This window comes from Cydia fagiglandana, chromosome 6, assembly GCF_963556715.1.
Source record: "Cydia fagiglandana chromosome 6, ilCydFagi1.1, whole genome shotgun sequence".
In the NCBI taxonomy this organism is placed as follows: Eukaryota; Metazoa; Arthropoda; class Insecta; order Lepidoptera; family Tortricidae; genus Cydia; species Cydia fagiglandana.
Window position 1 is genome coordinate 1,501,291 of NC_085937.1, and position 26,562 is coordinate 1,527,852.

A 26,562-nucleotide genomic window follows, 5' to 3' on the forward strand; every position below is an offset into this window, starting at 1 on the left:
TGAGAATTGGTAGTTGTAGAAAGTGTAGAAACTACTTTTATTGTAATTGTAATTGTAATTGTAATTGTAATTGTAATTTATTGTGTAATAGATTAAAGCTAAGTATGTACAGCACATTAAGTTCATTAATAACTTATATAACTAAAATCTTACCTTTTCAGGCATTTACACATACATAAAACTAATACTAACAAAACAATTAATTCCATTCAAATAAACAGTGCTATTACATGGTATATACTACAAAATCCAATGAATTTAATAAAAATAAATTAATAATAATTAGGTAAGTCAAAGTACATTTCATAGTCATGCATATCATTAAAAATTAATTAGAGTTCATTTATTTCACACCTAAAATACTCATTGGTCGAGTAAAAACATTTCGATATCAGCCATTCTTTAATTCTTCTCTTAAATGTTATCAAATTATCATCCTTAAATACGTCAGGTAACTTATTATAAATTTCGATGCACATAATATAGGAATTATTGGAATTTATAGCTAGCTTAACAGCAGGCCTATAAATTCTATGCCTGTATTGGTTACGAATCTCGTGATTGCACATATCTTGTTTATGAATAAAAAGATGTTTATGTTTGTGCACAAAAACACTAGCTTCAAAAATGTACAAGCATGCAAATGTCAAAATGTTATGTTCTATAAAGTAGGGACGGCACGATTCCATTAATTTTATATTGAAAATTGCTCTGATACAACGTTTTTGTACTCTAAATATTCTCTCCTTTTCTACACAATTTCCCCATATAACGATACCGTAACGAAGCACAGAGCTGACATATCCGTTATAAGCAATTAGCGCAGCTTGCATGGAGACTGTTTTACTTATTTTCCTAATTTTATCGTTTACGTCGTCTAGCTTTGCTTTCTTTTCCCATTAGTTTACAGTTTGGGCATAGATCAGAAGTGTCCTAGGCATATGATATATAAATGTGGGGTTATTTAAATGAATAAATAAATAATAACAAATAAATATACTCTTTCATACAATATCTCAATTTCATTATCTATCCATCTAACCCTATTATAGTGAAATGTTTATAGATATAGTATATTATTCTATATTCTACTCGATTCTCACTACCCGTAAAAGTCACCTTAAACCTCACTGTCCAAGCGCACATCCCATCAAAAAAGCTTCCTCCACTAATGATTTTACTTTTTCGCTTCCACTACACTTTTGAAAAGTAAAAAAACGTGAAAAATCCTCGTCTCTGGTGGAGCGGCGATGCGTGAAATCGACGAGGGACCCAAAAAGACGCCCACGGTACCGGATTATTGTAACAATGTTTGACGACCCACTGCGAACTCGCTGATTGCGAACTGATGGGATTTGTTTCTGTTTAAGCGGAATTATGGATCTTAAGACCAACCTTCGGTCGTAATAAGGCCCTTGGATGATTAATGAATGAAACATAAATACGTTTAGTAAATATAAGAACATGATATAAAAATAGCAATTCATAAATCTTCTGTAAAACATCAGAACAGGTCCAACAATGCGATTCTCCGCATGTATTGTAAAGAAAAATGAATTATGACTGTGAAAAAATATTCGTATTAAGGATGGCTCACGCTAGACCGACTCGGCCCGAAGCGTCCGACACGTCATTTTCTATGACGGCCAATCGGTGATCACGTGGTGTTTTCTATAAGAATAAAAAACAAAGCGACGAAAGCCCTAGCCCGGCCCCGGCCCGGTCTAGCATGAGTCATCATTTAGGAGGAAATCAAGTTGCAAAACAATATTATTAATTATTACAAGTTTATACGAAATTAATAGGTATCATGTCTAGAAGAAATAGGTATCATGTCGAGTATCAATCACTAACTTTATTTGCAGACTTAAAATATAACCCAAGCTCGGAGTTATCGAGATAGGCTCACACTCGTATATCTTACGGAAGTAAATCGAATCTTCTAATCTGTGGAGATCCGAGTTTCACCTAATGATATTTGGCGCCCAACGTGGGGCCGATACTGCGAAGATTCAAATCGAAATTACAATCGTGCTATCTCTATCGCTTAGTTGTTTTATAACATGAGTGCGAAAGAGAATGAGGGAATAAAATAAGATTACGCAGTGACCTCCTTTTTTGTGATAGTACCTAGTTGCCAACGTTGTAGATATAATTTTGTTTTATGCAATAAAGGAAATTTTGTAGCAATAGAAGTACAATTTTAAAGAGAGTAATAAAGGAAAGCACTCAAGCATGTAACGTGATTTATAAACTTTATTGTACATAAAATTATAAGTACAAATGGCGGACTTAATGCTTTAAGGCATTCTCTATCAGAAAACAACTGGGTCAAAAAGAGACGGTTGTTAGGTGAAATATAGATAACGAATTCAATTGACAAAAAGAAAAGGGGAGACAAGCAATAAGTTTACAAGAGCAATCTTTTTTTGGTAATCAGAAGTCGCTATAAAAACTAACTGAATTATAAAAACAACAAGGCGGGTGCTGAGTTTGAAATACGAAGGAATCGATTGAAAGGTTTCCATTATTCAATGCCAGTGACGGGCGACTGAGCGCTTCCCACTGCCAATATCTCTAAGTCGGCCATCTTGAAAAAAATAATAATTATAAGGTTGTTTAAATAAATAAAGGGAAAAGCTTGAGGCGACTAATGTTTACAATAACACTACTCAAGAAAAAAAATGTACTTGTTGATTATGTTACAAAAATAACACATGCGCTAGAATTAGTGTGACGTACGTGTGATACAAATGCCATCTGTCATGTTTTGGTTACATGCAATTATTGATCGTAAAAATGTCAATACGTGTAATTATAATTAATCATCGTGCTTTCATCGAATGGATATTAAAAATACATGCTTCTAAACTTCAGTACTTACAATATTTAACTATTCAGTACAAATTGTTTATTACATACCTTTACAAACTCCATTAGTATGAAACTTCATTAAATAAAGTTGAGATAGACAGCTAGGTATCTAAACATTTCTCGCACGAATATGAACGTAATATTATAATTATATGACAGATTGTTTTTAATAATTAACATGTTTAGGGAAACGGAAATACAGTTAGATATTTCAATGAATTGATTTTAATCATAAACCAATGACCTTAACTGATACCGCTGCTGTGGCGCCACTATTGATGAGCTGGGCCATCACGGCTTGTCCTTGGGCAATCATTTTAATCTAAACTCTTAATGAACATAATGATGTTCATTAATTATAGGCAATTGCCTAGTCTTAAATTTGTGAAAATATTAAACGGTTTATAGTTTCACATAAAACAAGCTTCATATATGAACCAGCTTGGTCCAGAAACCTTTGGAAATAAAGCGAAACTAGTTCGTACCTCGAAGTTTTAGAGGCCGCTAAAAGAAAACGGTCAGAAACTTTTTTCATCGCTTCCACTGGCTGGAGCTTACTACCGATTTTTTTTTTTAACTTCCAGCTATTTAATCCTAAGACAGATTTAAATGAAGCTTTAGCACGGACTCATTAATTACTTAATGTTCTTGCAGCTTCGTGTTCCAGTGGGAGGTGAGCGTGTTTACATTTTGCTATCTTTGTTTTAGTTTAAATAAACAATGAGACCTGCCGATGTGTTAAAAATATGTACTGATAGAAAGTCAGATTGACGGACTAATGTACTAGGAAATATTGCGACAGGCAGCGCTATGGGAATACCTACGTATGAAATCTACATTTGGTGAATTGACAAAAATTTTAAGCGACTCAATATTGCTTATTACGTATAATAATGTAGCCTACTAAAAACAAAAAAAAATATGACTGAAAGTCAATCATCAAAGTTCAGTTCAAACGCGGTGAAAGTACCTATCCTAAAACAGTATGAAAAGTTATCTTATGTACATTCCGTTTCTCACCTAAAAATTCTACGTAAACCTTTACAATTAATCAATACAATAAAAAATATCTATCAATATTAGTATGTATGTACAAACAGCAACATGCTTAACTGTCCATCGTTGTCCATCATTTGTCCCTTATGCCTTTTCCGTACTGAGAGGCATAACACTGTAAGTCCATTTTTTGTGATTTTCGGTTTTTTACAGTACGAGTATCGTACATAATTTCTAATGCTCCATCGATCCATAAAACTATATTTATCGGTAATACTACCAATTCCAAGTTTTTCAAATGCATTTTACTGTAAGTGTATAACCCTGTGGGAAGCATTTTGATGTAAGCGAAATACAGTAAAATCCTACTAAGTTTATTTTAAGGTATGTCCAGAGAGTTTACGGTTCTGAGTGCACACACTAGGCATATTGTAAAGCATTTTACTGTATGTCCTGACTAAAACTTAAAATTTCGATATTTTAATCAGTTTAAGTTGATTACAATGGTCATCTGCATTTAAACGGACTTGTTGCTATTATAAAAAATACATTAAAAAAAACTGTGACACAAATCTCTTTTGGTATCATTTTATGTTGTTCGAAAATCCTTGTAACACAAATTTTGACATAAAATCGCTACTCTTGTAAAATTACTAAAATGGCACTTACTATGTTATGCCTCTCAGGAACGGTTTTGTCATAAGGTTTACGAATTGTCAGTTAATATGGACGATGGTACTTATAATAAAGACGTAAAGATTTTTTAGGCTTTATTATGAAACTTAGCTAATAAACACAAGATATTTATAAAATCCGAAAAAAAAAATCCACTAACCGAATCTGACAACAATATTTCGCGAATTCAACAAATGTCTCACAATTCAATTCTTTCGCGTTGAGTGCTTCATTCTTTTGCATTGAGCGTCAGTTCTTTTGAAGCTGACCCTTCGGTGGCAATGCCAATCTGCCGTATTCGAACTTCAAGATATTCACAAGAGACGACACGTACTAGATACGTTATAATAGTTTAGATATCAACTAGTTCTCTTTTGCAGCGCAATTCCGGCAACTAATGTCACTTTTTCGTTAGATAGAGTAAGAAATCTATTATATGTGAATCGGATCTCTAAGTCATATCCTGTGGAAATCGTTCAAGAGTATCTCCAGAATCGCGCAAATGTCAAATTTGACAGGTTAGATCTTAAACATATCGTTATCGTATCTTGGTGATGTCTAAAAAATATCTAATAGATGTCTATTTCAAAATCCGAATCCGGCCCAATGTAAGCGATAACTGTCACTGTTATTGATATACTTTTGCGCTATTGTGTTCAAAATATCGCTTTCTGACTGGCTTGAGCTTATTATTTCTGTATTTATGGTGTAAAAGATGTTTAAGTATTGATTATGAATTAAAATTTTGAGATGTTGAATTACAGAGAGTAGGTAGATTTTTTTACCTTTATTAATAACAATTATTTAATTTACTTATTTATAATGTCTAAAATCGTCCATTAAAATTATTTTATATTTAATAGTAAAAATCAATTTGTAAAAAAACCCTGTAAAAGGCTACCATATTGCTGAATGGAATACCAAAAACATAGTAGTCCAGTCCATTCGTTACAACATCATCATCAGTGCGACATACGTAATTACTAAGGAGTATGTAATTGATTTGAATTGAAAAATATATATAAAATAATAATATTTTTTCTTATCATTCGTCCGTACGTCTCGCTAGCGCCAATAATACATACTACGATAAAATAGGATACGATACATTTAGGGACAAAATGATGCTCTCCTGACCGATTTCGGCCCCAGCGACTGTGTGCTCTGGACTAGGCAATTTTTAGCTCGTGTTATTAGAGTGTAGCTGATCCACTCTCTGATGCGCTCTTAGGTGGCTCACGTACCCTATCTTCTTGCTAAATACTCGAGCGCATTTTGGGCACGTCAGCACACCACCTACATAGTTGTAGGAAATTGAGGTTGGCGGCCGAGCCTTAAGCTCATCACGTTTTTTGTCGAGCTCACTGCGGCGTTCCGTCTCAAAAATGTTAACTCTATCATTAATGAGGCGCCGCCATTCGGGCCGCTGCGCTGCCTTCCGCTCCCAGTCAGAGGGCTCTAGTTGGCATCTCTTCATATGTCTTTTCAGAACATCCTTATATCGTAAGTACTGGCCACCGCTTTTACGCTTACCATTCTGGAGTTCTGAAAAGAAGATAGGCTTCGCCACTCTGTCTTCTGACATCCGAGACACGTGCCCACACCACCGCAGCTGCCGCCTCATCAGATACACCTCAATGCCTCCGACATTTGCGGACAAAATAATTTTCATATGAGTGAAATATTTCATATGAATGAAATCATATATAATATGAGTGAAATACACCTGCGCATGATAAATAAATCACATTTAGACATCAGTTTAATTACGAATGTAAGTTCGAATTAGCCTCTATGAATTATTGAAGTACGCCAACAAACCGAACTCATCAGGGCTATAACCGCGAAAATCGAAGTTCGCAAATTGCGGGGATTTTTCTCTGTCACTCTAATTACGCCTTCATTGGAGTAAAAGAGAAAGATCCCCGCAATTTGCGAATTTCGGTTTTCGCGGTAGCCGCTCAGTGTTGAGAGTTGAGTGAGAGAGACAATTTGACAAACATTCGCTGAAGGGTTCTATTGGCAGCACAAATGTCGATGATTCCTTTCCACTTGCAGGTGTGGCCGGTCGCAATCGGACGTTGGAACCGGGATTAAAGTCTGCGGTTAGCGTGTGGCACAAGTGTGCAGTTTGCTACGGTCTAAATAAAACCTGACTGGCACATAACTTAAAATTAACTAATTATAATATCAGAGGTTAGAAATATGACTATGAACACAAGTTAGAGTCAGTATGGAAATTAAACTTCAAGTCGAAATTGCTAATCGTTAGAAGTAAATAAAATATATACGTACTTGAAAAGTCATACTTCGTTAAGTTTAATCGTATTTATCACAGTCAACTCGCTTCATAGATAAACAATGAGTCACTTTCAGAGCATGAGAAATGAATAATAATAAGGTTATTTAAACAGTGCTGTCCATAACGTTTGACTGGTTATAGGTCCTAAAACCTTATAGATAACATGTGTCTTAGTCCTATAGAAACCTACATATAAGTAGCTACGTAAAGCATCTTTTAGTGTAAAACATGCAACTGGCTCATAAGTTACAAAAAGGCTTTTGACATTGTGTACGTTCTACACCTTAATACTTTCGGAGTGCCACAAGGTAGTGTTCTAGGACACACTCTGCAAACCTAGTTTTGTTGTTTGCAAGTGAAACTTGAATATGTGCATTTAACTGAATTTGCACAGCACTTGCGCCACACGAAACACGGTTAACGGTGGCTCCGGATTCAGCGTACCGCTCGGTACAGATAGCGTTGTGGCCTCCATTTGCGGTCCATACAACATTTGAGCGGATTAATAGTTTGACGATCAGTTTTAGTTTCCATGTTGATGATTTGTAGAATGTATGATTAGGCTTAGTGAATCCAGAATCAGACTCCTTTAAATATAACCTCATCCAAATCACTTGTCAAAATGTAAAACTTTACACTATTTTTACCCGACTACAGCAAAGTAAAAGGAGGCTTATCAGGTATAAAGATATGGGTCTGTATGTATGAATGAATAATGTATGTACCTATTGTTCATGTGTTCTCTCATAACTTTTAAAGTACTCATTATAATCAAATCTATATTTAAATATGTAGTCACAATGAAGTCGCACAGGACCGAGAAAAGTGGCGATGTCTTATGTCGGAGGCCAAGTCTCATTTTGGTTCGCTGAGCCAACGGATTAAGTATACCTAAGTAATGTGCAGAATTTGTAATGTATCTACGAAAAATACGAAATTATGATACAATATAACTCACTCACTAAGCTTTAAATAATATTGCTTTAGTTAGATTTCCTAGAAACATACAACTAACTCACCTGATCTTATTGTTTCATATCAAATATAACCAAAATATTCAAATGATTGTTAGAAGAATTGATTAAAGTAGTTTCATTTTGACTTATCTACCTACTTGTAATAATCCCATATCGTTACTTTCGATTCAATGAACTTTTAAGTTAATATTCCACGAAATATTTCATCCGTTTGAGATCCCATATAAATAATTGAAAACAATAAATAGGCATCAAACGAAGCGGAGACGAACTAAAGTAATCCCAGATCACGGAATTGAAATTAGCAAAAAGATCGAATGGGTATAACGCGGCAATTATGTTAATTCTGGCGATAAAACGCGATTTTATCTTCTGTCGCGCGATTGAAACGTCAGATTTTATCGCTGCAAAAGTGGAAAATTAAATAAATGACCGCATTTGCATTTAAAGGGGTAGTAATTTCTGTACGCTTACACGATACAATAATCAGAGTTTTACTTTTTATTAATATCAGTATCATCGGTTCGGTTGTTTTAATATTTCGCTACATCCTTTTTTTTTAGCTCATTCATTTCGATGAATGCGACAAAAGTTACAGAGAAGAGTAGCTTACAAAGGCGGTTTCTAGGTTTTTTTCTTCTATAAGTAATAGTTGATTAAAAAATTAGTTTGATATTGACACGTGAATTATGTACTAATAATATACTAATATGTAGGTAGTCAGGTAAAATGTAATCTGTAACCTTTACATATATTTCGATAAATATCCTGGCTCAGCTCAAACTAAAAGTCAAATAACGTCAAGAAAATCAATAGAAGCCCCTAAAAAAACGGACACAATTAATTTGTTTTGTTTTGTGAATCCGATATTTATTTATCAAAGCATTCTTTTCGGGCGCAAAATTTAATTTGCCCTCCACGAAATCCGATGTTATTAAACTTTATTAATATTAACTTAATTACAATTCCTGTTCCTCGGAAAACAATGTAGTTCCAAATTTGAAACTTGTTTCGTTCCAAAACTAATAAAACACACGTCAACTCACGTTTCGTTGCAGATTTCGTTTTAATATTTTAATGAGGATTATATTCGGCCAGTTTTATTGCTCATATCGTATTGCAGTTATATTAATACGAAGTTATGGCATACTTAGTAGTTTTAAACGATAATTGTGTTCAGTTTCAGACGTGAGGTTTACCGTTTTATTTTCACTGAACATAATTACTTAACGAGAATAATTATTTTTTTACTTTGGTTGGTTGGTTGGGAAAAATAATAACTTTCTAGTAATTGTCACAAACTTTACAAGTCTAATAATATACATATTAGAAGATTTTTGTACAGACAGCAACACTCGTAACTATATAGGTACATCGATGGACCTTATTACAAAAGGCATAAGGTCCACCGATGCACAGTTAACAAACAGTCTGGGCAATGGTACCTACTTATTTTTTTATTTCATTCTAGTATTTATAGATTATTTTCTGCATTATTGTCTATCATCTGCAATACAAGTATGGTCAAATGTAGGGCTTTATCTTATCTTATCTTATTGTTTTCGGGGGCCCTTGCGGATACACTTCGACCCATAGGGATCTTTTGTGCAGTTACCCCCTAGAAGAGATCCGTCAACTACTCAAGAGCTTTTCCCACCATATCCATGTGTCGGATGATGGAGCTCATGGGTAGCGTTTTAAAGTCCTTTGGTTCCAGGTATCCTGCTCCAAAGTCCTTCATTCTTTGTCTGGCGAGGGCGTGACATTCACACATTAAGTGTCTTACTGTCTCTTCCTCTTCGCCACACATACGACAATCGGTGTTGTCAGAGTGTCCCATCTTGAAGTCTTGAAGAAATCCTTTGACCCCGTAGTGGCCAGTAAACACCCCCGTTATGATTTGGAGTTGTCTTTTGCTAAGTTTCCAAAGCTTTTTGCTCCAGCCGGAGTCTATTCCTTGCATAAAGAGCTTTGCATGCTTTAGACCCGTCAGACTATCCCATTCTTCCTGGTGTTTAGTCTTGGTATGGTCTTTAATAGCCGTTGTGATGGTTCCCTGTGAGAGCCCCACGAATGGTTCCGGACCTATAAGGTTACTTACAGATCCGGCTCTGGCGAGTTCATCTGCATTTTCGTTGCCTATGAATCCCTCGTGCCCTGGGATCCATACCAGTTGCACCCTGTTTTGCCTTCCAAGCTGGTTCAGAGCTTGGACGCCATTATATACCAGTCTAGAGTCCACTCTGGGAGCTTCGAGCGCTTTGAGAGCGGCCTGACTGTCGCTGAGTATATAGATATTCTTCCCTTGGGTTCGCCTAACTATATTCTCATGAACACAGGCAATTATAGCGAATGTCTCGGCTTGGAAGACAGTGGCGTAATTGCCCATGCTTATGCTACTACTAAAGTCATTTGCATAAATGCCTGCCCCCGTACCAGATTCTGTCTTAGACCCATCTGTGTACCATATAATGTCGTTTTCATCAGAGATTGGTGCTTCAAGACCTTCGGTCCACTCAGCCCTTGTTGGAATTTTAACGTTAAAATTCTTATGGAACACAAACTTGGGTTGCATCTTATCGCAGCCCATGTTCGTAATCCTTTCCATGAAATGTAGGGCTTAATAGTAGATTTGTATAATAATCGTCCAATAATATACAATTAATATATTACGACCTGGAAACACAACACCTGTCTACATGCTTCGTTCATTCACTCATCCATCATGTTGACGGGGTTTTGTGAAAATTCTGAACAAAATGATTGAATGCATTTAATTATTTCGGTCATTAATAAATGTTTGCACTAACGAACGCGAGATGATTCAGGATATTTAATACCTACTTCATTTGTTTTATTGGATAATATTTTATATAATATAAGTTGTGAAGCGTAAATATATTTACTATGTGAAAAACCATCTGAAAAAGTACGTGGTTCATGAAAATGTAAAAATATTTTATTTAGCAATTTTGTTCATTGAAATGTATGGAAAAAGTTACCTAAGTGTTCAAATTGTGACATTAACAAGTAAACTCAATCTAACTTTACCCTAATATCGTTATAAAGTCAGTAGGACAATTTTAATATGTGCCACATACTCGTACATTTCTATGCCTGTTTATGAATTTAGACTAAACACTAAACAGGCAGTGGATTGACGTAGTGTCGTAAATCTCTAAAGCATTTTAAATTTCCCTCAATCCCTCATAAAAAAGACCGCACAAATCCAACCAACATTATTCCAAACACAAAATTAAAATAAAAAGTAACTAACTGGAGCCTTTTCCACAGAAAAAAAACCCAACGCGTACATACAAGAAGTTTTGCATAAAAAACACTTAACCCTCAAGCGAGACATCGATTTCGCGCGCAAACCGCGCCGCCACCATTTTGTTTATGCCAGTGACGTCACGGCCCGGCCCAGGGGACCGCCGATTGAAAAACAATACAGCTCAATAAACCTTCCCGTCCATGTACCTAAATAATCCTACAGGGATGTCCTTGCTTTTTTGAGATTCAGAGCATTTTCTTACTTTGAAACTAGCGTTATGTTTACTTTTTGCATTAAAATGGAGGTTATTCCTCGTAAGTATAAAATCGGATAACTGCGTATCGGGCCCCGCATAGTGGAGGGTTTTGTACCTTCGTACTATATAAAAAAGAGTGTAAGAGAGTTGTTTGGAAAAAACTCATTAATACGTCCAACGATCATATTCAAATTATTAATCAAGCTTAATTTTATTTTATTTATTTTATAAAATTTAGTAAACACCCGGTTCGAAGGTAAAATAGGGAGGGGGAGCCATTTATTAGTGCCGAAAATGTTGCAAATATGTACGGTTTTGCAAACAATTACAATTACAGCACTGCCACTTTAAAATAAACGACTCCATGCGCGCTTTTGTCAAATATATTATGACTAAAGACTACGTAATTTCGAATTACCCATTACGGCCGACCGTTTGCGCCATCACGCCACCGCACAGACGTTTGTCATCCTATAATTTTCCCCCTTGAGCATTCCTTACCAACTTGCCCTTGCGAGCCAGGAATGGCAGGATATCATATAATTCTCGGGCCCTGAAGGAGTACGTAGGTAATTTACGGTCTTCCTCGGCGGTAATGCCCCAGAACCTACGAAGGACGTTGAGGAAATAATAAATAAAGTGGCGTGAAATATTATCACCGGTTTGAGATTTTTTGGCAGAGAAACGTCACAATGCGTAGTGAGAGCGGTTTGGGGTGATAAAGTGTTTTGTTTTGATTCAATTTTAGACACACGGATGTTGTTTTTCCGAAATTTAATCTTTTAAATACAGATACATAATATATCTATGTATTTGAACACAGACATTTGAATTAGTTAGGCTCAAACAAATTGGTCTATATCTTTGGTTTTAAAATTATAAATATTTCAGGTTATCAAAATTAGAAAATAAAAAAGGAATGAAAGGGTGCTCAAAGGCTCAGGAACGCGGATGTGACAACCCTGAAGTTGAATATAATTTATACTTATGCACTGATAGCCAGTATATATAAGCAATTACCGGTGATTTACCGTTTTAAAAAATGTCTCTAACATCTTGAATTATGCCTTAGTGGGCAATTAATCTGTCTACAGTTATCAACGTTATTAGCTGATTTGTGAATCGTAGCTGCAACATTCGTAGATTCTTTTGCGCTTAAATTTTCGCTGAGAACCTCTCATCAGCCAAAATCTAAAACGTTTAAATTCCACTCACGCTCTCAACGTTTAAACATGTATTATACCTCAACACGTTCCCCGTCTACTCTCGACGCAAATCAATTCGGCACTCATTCGATTGTGTCGTACACGACAAAAGCGCCGATTTCCCTTGGCCACGATTTTCCGACTCACAGCTCAAATTCTAAGCCATGTCGGGCAACTCAACGAATGCAACTTGAGCGAGGAATGTGTCAATTATTTTTGAGATGATTGTCTGCTTACAGCTGCTCTATTGAAGGAATATGTACTCTTATGTGGAAAACATTGCTTTTTATTTGATATTACCTTTTTAAAGAACAAGTACTATATCAAAATCGTTTTACACTTAACATCTCTTGCCAAACAAGTATAGTTGAGAAGGTAGTTTAAATAATTACTAGTAATTAGTAACGAGCGGTCAAAATTGTGATTTTGACGGTGAAATATTGCGTTTATATATATATTTTAATAAAATGTAAGGAATCTAACCAGGAACATATCTTGTTACATTTTCAGGGTTAAAAAGGAAGTTAAATTTAGATTCTATGAGGTATGTACGTGTCCAATTTATTAATTTCAATGCTCACTTTCTATCTATTTCACCAGATTTTGTTATAAAATTAAATATGTATTGTTCCAGCCAATTCAAACTTACTTCACGACGTCAAAATGATATCCAAATGGCGTCACTCTCGCGTACATTTCGCTCGTACTTGTCCGTACCATGTAAGCGAGACCCACGGGCAACTAACATCATTGAAATATCATTATGATGTCACAATGTAAGTTTAAATAAGCCTCTTAGTAAAAATTCCGCCTATTTATTTCCAGTGGTGTGTTTTCGTCGTCACGTTTCCCTCCCACACTCGGGGCGCGCGACAGGCGGCAACTACATTAAGAGAGGTGCACAAAGTCACTGGCGTATGTGCTGTAAACAAGCTTCGCTTTGTATGCCAATCAAATATTTTGGGTTCCTTCGACGGTCTATCTTTGATAAATATGGAATGCTTGCTTTTGCCCGCGACTTTCGTCTGCGAGGAATAAGTGGGTAGGCAGAGATGCGAAAAATACTTTATAAAAAGTATTTAAATACAAAATACAAATACTTCCTTGATATAACTATTTCAAATGCGAAATACAAAATAGTTTTTGAAAATGTATTTAAATACAAAATACTAAATAGGTATTTTCAAAATACTTTTTAAAAATACAAATACTTTGCGATAAAAAGGACTCTGAGTAGTGAATACTTAGTCTGAATTAAAAAGTATTACTCGGAATTTCCGAGTTGAAAAGACTCTCTTTATTCTTTGAAAGCAATCCTCTATCTTAAGTGCATATTTCTAGTTGTTTGCTCATATGAACCAGTAGGATGTATGGATAATGGTTTTCAACGGCCAACTTTTAAAGCATTAATTTGTAATGTTTTACAGCTAGTATAATGCCCCTCGTTAGTGTGATGAAAACGTCTCGTTTGAGTTTCACCAGGGCAGAAAAGTTTGTTCTCCTCTTGTGCCTTGAAACCCTCACAACACTTAAGATTCCACTTTTTTAACCACTCGCTACGCTTGTGGTCATGTGCGACGTTACTAAACAGTTCCATGTTAAAATAATGAGAGAGTTGCCAGGATTGTAACATCAGAAGAGATTGTAACTCCTACCTACATTACCTACTAACTATAAAGTATTTTGTATTTTGAAAATAGAAAATAGGTCCCAAAAACTATTTCAAATAAACTACAAAATAGTTTTCTTCAAAAGGTATTTAAATACAAAATACAAAATAGGTATTTTGTATTTGCATTTTAAATACAAGTATTTCAAATAAGTCACATCTCTGTGGGTAGGTACCTTATTTTTTATCTAATCTCCTTTTTATAAAAGTCCAAAAAATTATTACATTAAAACAATCATAAACGTACATAAGCAAAGGGTTAGGTAATACATATGTGGGTAGGCAAGAAAAGTGGTTTCAATCGATGTGTGGAAGGGCGGCACCGTCGTCGAACACAAGCCACCTGGCGGTTGACTTAAAACGGTGACGTGTGCGGATACACATGCTGGTGGCGCGTATAACGGCGATACTGATCTCACATCTCAGCCAGCCCAGTATATCTCCTTTTTATTGATTCTCCATATAACCTTCAACGGTTAACAACTTCAACACTTAGATAAAGTGTAATGACAATCATTCAACTTGAGCACACGCTAACATCATTTATCAGGCGATGAATCAATTATCTCATTTCCTCCCCGTTTTTCACCCTCCTAAAAGATGATTTCCGGGACAAAACTATCCTATGTCCTTCCCCGGGACTCAAACTGATTGAAATATCACGAATACTTATTTCCATGAGGCAAAAAAGTCACACAAAACTAAATATATATTATTTGACTATATTAGAATCGTTTTACGACACATAAGCCCGCCTAGCCTCGTATCTAGTATCTAAAATACATTGGACCCGATTCGGATTTTGAAATAGACATCTATTAGATATCACCAAGATACTATAACGATACGTTTAAGATCTAACCTGTCAAATTTGACATTTGCGCGATTCTGGAGATACTCTTGAACGATTTCCACAGGATATTATGACTGAGAGATCCAATTCACATCTAATAGATATCTTACTCTATCTAACGTAAAAGTGACATTGGTTGCCCGAATTGCGCTGCAAAAGAGAACTAGTTGATATCTAAACTATAACGTATCTAGAATGGATCTAGTACGTGTCGTCTCTTGTGAATATCTTGAAGTTCGAATACGGCAGATTGACTACGGAACCTTTACTAACAACGCAGCGCTCTCTAAAACAGAAACGTTATGCTTCTTTTAAAGCCCCGTATGTTTTTCTGCTCTCAGATTCTGTTGCCAGTGAATTTCAACGCTCTGGGGAGCGTCCAATACGAACGGAAACCACAAAAATCTATTGCTCTTGAAATAGACTTTGTAGGTTTGACAGAGGGTATACATTTGAACAGCAAATTTTTGAGGCCATTGGTACATGGTTTTTGTGAACAATTCATATTGTGCAAAAGCAAAGGCGACCGTTCGTGTTCGTAGAAATTCGGTAACTACTAATTTTTTCAACGTTATTATTATGTATAAAGTTAGATACAGGTTACTTTTTCAATGTTTGTCAATACTCTGCGAAGTCAATACGAAGGTTACGCTGCACAAATTTCACTACGAGTATAATTCCAGCCCGAAGTCTTTTAAATATATAAGCTGTTCTATAGAAAACGTCGACGTTAGCTAAGGAAAAAGTAAAAGAATAACAATTTATCTTGTGATTTTGAGTTCAGTATGACTTATAAGTACCTATTCTTCTACCGTAGATAATTTTAAGACATTTCAAACTAATGCCTAACTATACGAGTAACACTATCGAGAGAACGCCACTAAAAACATCACTTTTCACTTAATTTTCTGCGTCACGTTATTGTCAAATTAGTCCCAAATACCTTTGTGACAGTTAAATACTAAACTTTACGAGTATTACAAGTGTCTAGAGAAATTAATATTTGAAGGTTCTTCGAAATATAATTTACACCGATTCATCTCGTAAAGGAAAAGACGGATCGATCCTAATTATATCTACCGCAACGAAACCTTTGAAGATGAAAGGACGAACAAGTGATGTCCCTTAGATTATTTAACGGTCCAAAACACAATCATGGTATAAACTCGTTCTTTAGAACGTTTCCATTCTTTAAATTAGAACGTTTTGAAAGCAAAATTTTATGTTTTCCTTTACTAGCGATATGAATAAAATGAACTTCTCAAGAATTTTAAGGAAAAAAAATAAATGTTACCAACTTTCTCCAGTTAATGAAAAAAGGAAATGTAAAGGTAATTATTTTATGAACAATTGCGTTGTGTTCACTACATTTTGACCGCCTCCTCTGCTACTGAACAACTTTTACTATTCACAATTTTACACTTGATTGCGACTAAATACGAGTTGTATAGTTAACATTACTGCAATAGTTTAAAATACATATAATTAGAAGTAAGAACTTAAATAAAAACACAAAGAAAATACCTAAATTGTAAACATAATTATTAGAGCCGTCACCGTCACTCTGGTTGAAAGCAAATAACATGCAAATAATGTTTATTTTTCCTCGGTAACAGATAAAAGATGAAGATGACATCATACGGTAAGACGAAACTTGTGAACCGAATAAAAAGATCTTGTGTAGATTTAATAAATATCACGAGGCAATATATTTCGTGTTCCTTTACGAAAAAACAGAGAGCGTTGTGTTAGGAGGTTTTTGAACGAATCCATAACACATGTCTCGATATCGATGCAGTAAAGCAATTATATCAGTAGGATGTATAATACAAGTGGTGCTTTTAGATTTTTATTGGTTTTTGTTTCTACCTACTAGAATTCCTTTTAAATTCAGCTACATACATACATAAAAGAAGGTTGATTATTAGGTATGTTTTTGGCAGACTATTTTTGTAATGTTTATAGTAGAACATAATATCCCTTCGGCCGCGTACGATACCGGAGATTCGTAACCAATTGCGACAGAAGAAAGAATCTACTTTTTACGATACTAGTTACAACTCAAGGCTTTTTTTTACTCAAACGAAACCACGTAATTCTTTCGTAACTGGTTTCGAGCGACAATTTTTATGTTTTTTCCGAAACTAGTTTCGAACGAGGGTACGCGGGATAGTAATATGTATAATTGTATATTCTATGTCTCTTAATATCTATGGCGTATTGTGCATTTAACTTGGTTGTTTTTTTTAATAAATAAAATGCCGTTAAACCCGGTAAATGTTATGTATTTGTCTTTACATGTTATTAATTAACAATTCGTCACAATGTAGAGTTCTTTCATATCAATTTATGAATAAAAAAGAAAAGATGAGGCTATACAGTTAATTTTTAGTAACGCTTGTCTCATAAGACGAACTATGTCTTGAGTATGCACTCTATTAAAATCTTCTACAACGTCTGAAGCTTCGATCAACTCCTCCCAGGCACCTGTTTCTAAATGCTCCCGGCACACACGTGTACGCTGAGGAATATAGAAATCGAAATCACATAAAAGTTTTATTCTTATCATGTTTGGTATTTCCTGCAGCGTCAGAATGTTGCATCTTTTAAAAATACATTTTTCAATGTTTTCCGCAGCTCTGATAATTGTCAACGGCTCACCGACTGGGTTCATTTCGAAATTCATAGTATCCAGTTCTCTCTACTTTTATTATCACGATAATTCAGACTTCCTTTTACGAAAATCTAACACGAAAAGATTCCTGCCGTAATCTATAATTGTTCTAATAAAAGAAGGACGTCATTGTTGACATATACAATACCATAGATATAATTTATATATGTCACAGTATAGAGATTAGAGATTCAAACTTTTTTTTACAAGTGAAAAGTCCAGTGAATCAGTGATAATTAAAAAAATATTTACTATTTTAATATCTTTATTTAGTTTATGAATTTATATCATAACGTATGTGTATGTAATCACAGTAAGAAGAAAAATTACAAATTACTTAAACACACGGTCAAACAGCAAAGCTTTGCCGTTGGTAAAGAAAACATCTACGCTGAACTGGCTTAACTAAAAACAGAACAAAAGCAAAAAAAATTAAAATCGAAAAGGAGCTATCAATTCTATACAATGACCCACCGATATTTCGTTTCGGTTTAGTTGTGCAATTGATTGCTTAATTTCAGCCTCGATCTCTTGGTACTCCTTTGACATTTTCGTTTGTTTCTTAAATATGTTGAATAATTTGGTTTCTTTGGATAATATCTCGAGCAGTTGTGCTAGCGTCGGATTCTTTCGCCCAACAAATCTATTTAAACGGCTGTGCCAACCTTCGATATTATTTGTTGTTCTTATTTTTTCCTCAGAACAGTTACAGACTCTAACAAAATCAGTTCTTTTCATCCATTGCTTTTGGAAATATTCATTAAATTTCTTTATGTCATCCCCATGTGGACTTTTACACATCACATAAGCTTTACCTGTTTGAATGTACTCTTTTGGCAATCGAGCAAGGCTAGCACATCTTGCTACGTGCCTTCTTTTGACCATTGTAGTAATCTTCAAGAATTTGGCTTTTCGGAACAAACACCTGTTAAGGTGATAGAAACATCCCTTGACGACCACCGAAGGAAAGACTTTTCGAATTGCTTTCATTGGGGCTAATTCAAAGTCAACGGTATTTTTTTCTGGTTGCCAGTCTTCGAATTAAGATTGTATTAATCTAAATACAATGGTGTAAGTTTCAAATTTTTTATCAGGAAGTAAGCAATAAATCAATGGTATTATATTTGACGTATGCTCGTCAACTCCGTGAATGGTGTATAATTGTTTGAAGCCTTTAGGGCTCGAACTAAACGTACCATCGCCCAAAATATGCATATATCTTCCTTCTTTGATTAATGGTACAATTTTTTTACTGCAAAACAGCAAAATTTTTCTATCGTCATCCTCATATTCGGCCAGCAGGAATGTTTTGAATTTTTCAGGTATTGTGACTTCTTTACATGATTTAAATCGTAATTTAGGTGCTCCAAGAACCCTATTCCTTTCATTATAAAGCCCAGTCTTAACGTTCTGAAAACCGGGGACCGATTGTAAAAGGTCAAGTCCTTCATCCTCCAAATTAAATACCATGTCTTCGTATTGTTTTTGAATACTCTCGAAATTATGAGAACAGTTCCTCTTCAAAGTATCCAGTTCTTTAAGAATCCTATTGGCAGAAAAATCTTCTTTACAGGTGTCGATATGAATTTTAGTTTTCACCACTTCATTCCTGTCATTGAGAGAGACACTGCCTTTACAACCCAGGCTACTATTATTAAAACAAAGCCAAAAAGTGCCACCGTTTGCGTAGAATTTCTTTCTATGATATCTACGACCATTATTCAATAATGATCTCCCACCCCTCTTTGTGGAAATGAAGTCTAATTCCATATTAATTCTGTTTGTTCCGTCCTCTTATTTATCTTCACTTTACTTTAACTGTAATCAGCTTTTTTTAAGGTTTTGTAGATGAAATATCAGAATTAAACTAAATGCTCATTCAACACAGGCAATTGACATCGATAAAGAAATAAACAAGACATTGACAGTATAACCGGCCAACAATCTAGAGAGGGTTTAATGCTATCAATATTTAAAGAGGTTCTGATATCATTTTGAAAGTTTATTTTAGTTCCGTATTAAGAATGTAAAGTACGCTTACGTAATTCATTATTTCAATAGAAATTCCTACTTCGATACTAGTAACGTGTAAGGAAAAAAACTTATTGCTTAGTAACTAGTATCGTAAAAAGTAGATTCTTTCTTCTATCGCAATTGGTTACGAATATCCGGTATCGTACGCGGCCGAAGGGCATAATATATATTATATATTTTTTGCAATTAAATTTTACTAGTATTACCTAAGTATTTACACGAAACTTGCTGGGTTTGAAATTTTTATAATAAATTGATTGATTTTATAATAAATCGTACTCGGTTTAAACATCAACTGCAAATCCTACAGATAGATAAACCAGAATAGATAACATGCAGTGGCTATTGTTTTAACGATTATGGCTTCAATTAACCGTTAACCTGTTTAATTTGGTCGTAGAGTTTAACAGAAATGTCAAATAATGTAAACAAACCAATTTACCTTCACTTCTTCGTAATCTTGCACTTTTTGTGAACAATCATGATTTTATCAACAGTTTATACACCTACTTAAATCTTTTATTTATATCAATTACTTGTCAAAATATAAGTTATTCATATTTCAAGAAAAATAACCATCGTAAGACTTGTAGGTTATACGTCAAATGCTAAAATATACCATCTGTAATATTTATTAACATTTTTTGCTATTTCTATTGAAGCTTACTGTTTACATTCTGTGTGCTACCGTGCACTGTCGAATATTGCGATCCTGGGGATCATAATATCCCTCCCCAATAACACGGCCTGGATACGGTCTGGAGAGTAATTCTCCGAATACATCTTCATGGGAAAAACGTCTCAACGACATACGAACTCAATACGCCATAATATCATTTTTCCCTGGACGATGGAATAATCTATGGGCTTTTTGGTCGATATTTCTATATGTGGCAATACATTGTTTTCACTCGTTTCAGCGGTTTCTGATATATGAAAATGCGAGTACGAGTATATTTAGCCTTCGCCTGGCGGAATTGCAAATACTAGCTTTCCTTTAGCGATCCTTTTTTATTTTTAGGGTTCCGTACCTCAAAAGGAAAAAACGGAACCCTTATAGGAACACTCGTGCGTCTGTCTGTCTGTCCGTCTGTCACAGCCTATTTTCTCGGAAACTACTGGACCAATTAAGTGAAATTTGGTACACATATGTAAATTAGTGACCCAAAGATGGACATATATTTTTATAATTATAAAATAAATAGGTTCGAAGTTATTTAAGAAAATAGCCGAAAAATGTCCATTCCCCCCCTTTATCTCCGAAACTACTGGGTCTAAAATTTTGAAAAAAATAGACAAAATAGTTCTTTACCTATAGATGACAGGAAAACCTATTCGAAATGTGCAGTCAAGCGTGAGTCGGACTTATGTACGGAACCCTAGAAACGCGAGTCCGACTCGCACTTGGCCGGTTTTTTTGTATTAATTGGATAAAACATGTATGAAGAAAGACAGAAAACAGCTTTTCTGGGATGGCATCCACGACCTTTTGCAGTCGATCCCAGCGGACGAGTCGACGTACATTGGCGGAGATCTGAACGGACATGTGGGGAGTACTACATGCACATACCAAAGAGTGCATGGAAACCAGGGCTTCGGAAGGTGGAACGCAGAAGGTGAATCCGTACTACAGTTCGCAGCTACGTATGATCTTGCCATCATCAATACCTTTTTTACGAAAGCAGACCAACACCTAATAACATACAAAAGCGGTGGAAACTGTACACAAATTGATTACATTCTGGCAAATAGAGAAAATCTCAGGCTGTTTAAAGATTGCAAAGTGATCCCCGGAGAATCTCTGACCGCACAACACAGGATCTTAGTTGCAGAGCTTCTAATGGAAAGGTCTATAAAGGTAAAGAAAGATAGAACACCCAGAATAAGATGGCACAGACTAGACCGAGAAGAGGGGCACCAACTGGTAAACGACATAAAGGATGAAATGACAGCAATAAACAACGACAATAACGTAGAAGCAACATGGAATGCCTTCCAAAGTCTCTGCAACCAGAAAGCTGCTGAATATCTTGGAATATCGAAGGGGCCTCTGAGCAACGACAAAGACGGGAAATGGTGGAATGGCGATGTGAGAGACAAGGTGGCGCGTAAAAAGACCCTTTTTAAACAGTGGCAACAAACCAATGATACGTCTGATAACGCTGCGTATAAAGAGGCAAAGAAAGAGGCGAAGCGGGCGGTAGCGCAAGCTAAAGCTGCCTGTAATTGCGATCTCTACGCAAAGCTGGAAGCGACCAGTAATGATCGAGAGCTATTTAGGATCGCAAAGCACAGGAATGCCAGCACCAAAGACGTGAAGACCATCAAGTACATAAAAAACGAAAGGGGTCAACTGCTTACATCAGACTGCGATATCCAGATGAGATGGAAAGATTACTACTCTAGTTTGCTCAACGAAACATACCCGAGCACAGCGCCCACGGACCCAACTCCCCCAACGGCAGGCCCTATTCCGTGTGTAACACATGACGAAGTACACGCAGCCGTCAAAGCTATGGCTAACAATAAAGGTTTGGGACCAGACAATATTCCTGCCGAACTGTGGAAGAAGCTAGGGCCGAAAGGAGTGGTATTCTTGACCAACCTTCTTAACACTATCATAACCGAAGGTATACCAAGCGAATGGAGGAAAAGTCACCTAATCCCATTTTATAAGAATAAAGGAGACATAAGACTCTGCGAAAATTACAGAGCCATAAAACTTATACCTCATACTCTTAAAATATGGGAGCGCATAATAAGCAGAAGGATACTCCAGTTTATTAAGATCACCGAAAACCAGTGTGGCTTTGTTGCGGGAAGATCGACCACTGACGCAATTCATACCATTCGAATCCCAATGGAAAAATTTAGGCACAACAGGGCTGACCTTCACATGGCGTTCATTGACCTGGAAAAAGCATTTGACAGGGTTCCAAGAAACTTAATCTGGCAAGCACTACGAGCACATAATGTACCTGAATACTACATAAATACCGTAAAGGATATGTACAATGATGTCACAACCAGAGTGCGCTGCCCAGCGGGAGAGAGTGACGAGTTTGAAGTAAAGGTCGGAGTCCATCAGGGGTCAGCTCTGAGCCCCCTTCTTTTTAACATCGTGATGAATCACTTAACCGCCAGGCTGCAACAACCACCGCCATGGACTCTACTCTATGCAGATGACATAGTCCTCATTAACGAAACATCTCACGAGCTGCAAGAAACGCTGGCAGAATGGAGAGTAGCGCTAGAAAGCGCAGGTCTACGTATAAGTCGCCATAAAACAGAATATATGCACTGTAACTTTAGCGACAGCCACAATCTCCATAGCGTTTCCTTGGACGGAACGCCCTTAAACCAAGTTAATAGTTTTAAATATCTAGGCTCGGTCATTTCTAGCGATGGTTCCATTGATGCCGATGTCTCCCACAGAATAAACACGGGCTGGATGAAGTGGAAAGACCTAACTGGTGTTTTATGTGACAAGAGAATGCCGGTAACCATTAAAGGAAAAGTATACAAAGCAGCAGTCCGTCCAGCCATGGTGTACGGCGCCGAGTGCTGGCCCCTCAAAAAACAGCTAGAGGATAAGCTTCACGCCACCGAGATGAAAATGCTCCGCTGGGCCGGAGGTGTCACCTTACTTGACCACATCCGTAACACCTACGTCCGTGGTAGTTTTAAAGTCAGACCTTTGCCCGAAAAAGTAACCGAAGGGCGACTCCGATGGTTTGGACATGTCATGCGCCGAGAATCCGAACACATGACACGTAAGGTGCTAGATATGTTCCCCGCGCAATCACGACGAGGAAGACCCCGACTGACATGGCTGGCAACAGTGAAAAGGGATATGAAAGAAGCCCAAATCACACCTGAGATGACCCAGGACCGTGAAGCCTGGCGAAATATAACTAGGAGAGCCGACCCCAAATAATGGGAAAAGGACAAGGAGAAGAAGAAGATGTATGAAGAAAGACCTTGAAGTCTTTTGGAAGTCTCTAGAATTTTATCTCATAAATGAAGCCATAATACGCCTACTACCTACGCTCTCACAATAATTATGTAATTTATTCAACCGCAGCTCTTAGCTCTTCAGTTTAACCACAATGTCATACATGGTAGTGAAAATTGAAACCCCACTTTTAATATTTAAAACGTCGTCATTGGCAAAATTCCTCCTGCCAAAACCCACAAGACGGGTAATCCATAAAATAAAAAAAATTAAATATTCGCGTTTTGAACACAGATTGAAACAATTTTACACCGAGTCTATCGTTAATTTATTTTGTTACCATTATTTCCCACTTTTCGACACAGTTTACACTGGTCGTGGTCGCGGATAACTGATATTAGTCTATGAAATATTTGGTAGACATCACAATTTTAAACCACCCACCACACATATCGGCACTACTTTGAAAAAAAAAACTCGTATCTTATTCTGTCAATCAAAAGAAAAATGTGGTAGGTATCCATGTATGGCATGCATACAGAGTTACTGTCTGTCAACTTTGACTCAGAGTGAGATACGAGATTTTTTCCAAAGTAGTGCCGATAATGTTAATTATTGTCTATAGTTCGACACGCTGGTAATAAGGTAACGAAATAGATTCGTTTTTAATAGATCCGGTGTAAATATTTATGTTTTAAAATGGAGATCTCACAGTGTAGTTTACGGCCTCCTTTGATATCGATATGCTTTTATACTTTTTCTATATTTTACTGTTTTTACTGTCACTAATGTCTTACGGAAAAATTACACCTATATTGTGCAAGATTTCCTCGTTTTTATTGCGAATCAAGATACAACCTTTTCACACAGCGTTTAAATCTATTGTACTCACGTGTTAAGCTCGAGGTCTAATCTGAACTTGTGGTTGAAAGCTTTGATGAGGAGGGAAGTCCGGTGGAAGTGTTTGCCAGTCTGCAACAAAATATAAACATTGATAGTTTCATTATCATTAATCGTAAATACCTGAAATAAAGTCAAAGTCAAGTTTTCATTAGATATTCTAGTACTATGCTGCCGCCCTAAGCTAAAAGGCAGTTTTTCGACATTTTGCCAAAATGGACTTTTTGTGATATTCGTAATGTAGAGATCGAGACGCATCGACCACTTTGGCCCGTTTTCCGATAAGTGGCTTAGTTTTCGAGAAAAATATCGTAAAAAGACCGTATTTGCACTAATTTTCATTCGTTCCTAGGCTAAAAAGCGACTATTTGACAAAGCCAGGCTAAAACAACGTATATGCAGCTATACGTTTTTTTACGCTCTGGTTTGCGTAAAATCTTATCCACCATATCTAGCCTAAAATAACGTATAAGCCAAAAACTAGGCTAAAAATACGTAAAAGACGCTATACGCACTTTAAGATTAGGATCTTTAGCAAAATTTTAGATCTGATACTAGTCTAAAAAATCGTATAATATTTTTTTTTGTTTAAATGTCTCATACGCCATTTTAGCCTAGTATCACTTAACTTTTTTACATCACCATAATAGTCTTTGGAAACGTATAACTATTATACGTTCTTCTTATTTTGTATGGACGTCGTATTAACCGCAAACAAACTTTTAAAATGGTTGAAAGTGCGTCTAACTAGTCTATAACGCAGTATATGCTCCAACCTTCGTCATGCTCCCCGCGCGCCGAAAGACACCTTTACGCTAAGTAAAAGCCGTCAGCCGCAAGCGCAGGCTTGTGGCTGCCGGAATGAGAGCGGAGGTGGCTTTTTGCGCGCGAAATATTGACCGAACGCCAAGGTTAAAAAAATACTTTATTATTGCATTACCATCATATGTTATCAATAATATGTAGTGTTTACAATTAGTACCTTCGAGTATTATCATTTTTATCAAGGTATATACTTTAAAAATGCCTCGCAAATACTTCCGCTCGACAGCAAATACGTCTTTCTAGCGTAGTTTGTGATGGTAAAATTGTTCATACGTACTTTTCTACAGCAAACGTTGTTTAAGTTTTATTTATTCATTGGACGGTTTAACTGCTTTTATTTAAATAAAATCAAATTGATATTACAGCAAATCGTATCGGGTTTAATTCCTTATAAGCCAAGTAGGTATTTGACATTATGAAGAGTTTAAATCTTATTGAAAAATGTTTTAAAGGGAAATTTAATGAGAATTCTTACGGGCAGTATAACATTTTCCGCCTAAGTATTTAGATAACCAGGACAAAGGACCATGAGCATCTTTGTATGGAACCTGGGTCCATCCGAAAACCAACTGAGAATTAAAGATAATATTATATACACATATATATATAATATTTTACTTAAATGAAATACTTAAGTAGGTTTTATCTAGTTCATATCGCACCAATAGATTTCGATAAGAAATATCGTAAATTAATTACTGCAAATTATACTACGTTTTATTTATCATAGTATTTATATATTACAGTACTATCTATTACGTTTTATGAAAAAACAATATGTATCTTAAAATAGGTTGGTATGTTTGTGTATTAGATAATAGTTGTATGTTAAAATAGTCAAAGCTATGAGTTTGTAATCTAATAGAAAAATAATTTTATTGTGAATCTAATTTTTAATTACAACCGCTAAAAGGCGTTTTAGAATTAAATAAATGACAGAGTATGTGCAGGAATTAATACACTCGTATTAATTTTATTGCTAATGTAGACTATATAATTCGCTAACGTATTACCGTGCGATGAAATTCCATGCCTATTGATAACAAACTAAAATAAATATTAGAGATGCCACGAATTCGGTAAAACATTATGT

General features: G+C 35.8%; 1 protein-coding gene across 11 annotated transcripts in view; it reads right to left on the bottom strand.

The window, feature by feature from the left end:
* LOC134664917 (disintegrin and metalloproteinase domain-containing protein 11) overlaps window positions 1-26,562 on the bottom strand; it is a 733,539-nt gene that overhangs the window by 228,736 nt on the left and 478,241 nt on the right. For all 11 annotated transcript variants that reach the window (XM_063521633.1, XM_063521632.1, XM_063521635.1 and 8 more), the window contains one exon: window positions 24,637-24,716. In XM_063521633.1, the coding sequence (XP_063377703.1) occupies window positions 24,637-24,716 (80 nt within the window). The remainder of the gene's footprint in view (window positions 1-24,636; window positions 24,717-26,562) is intronic.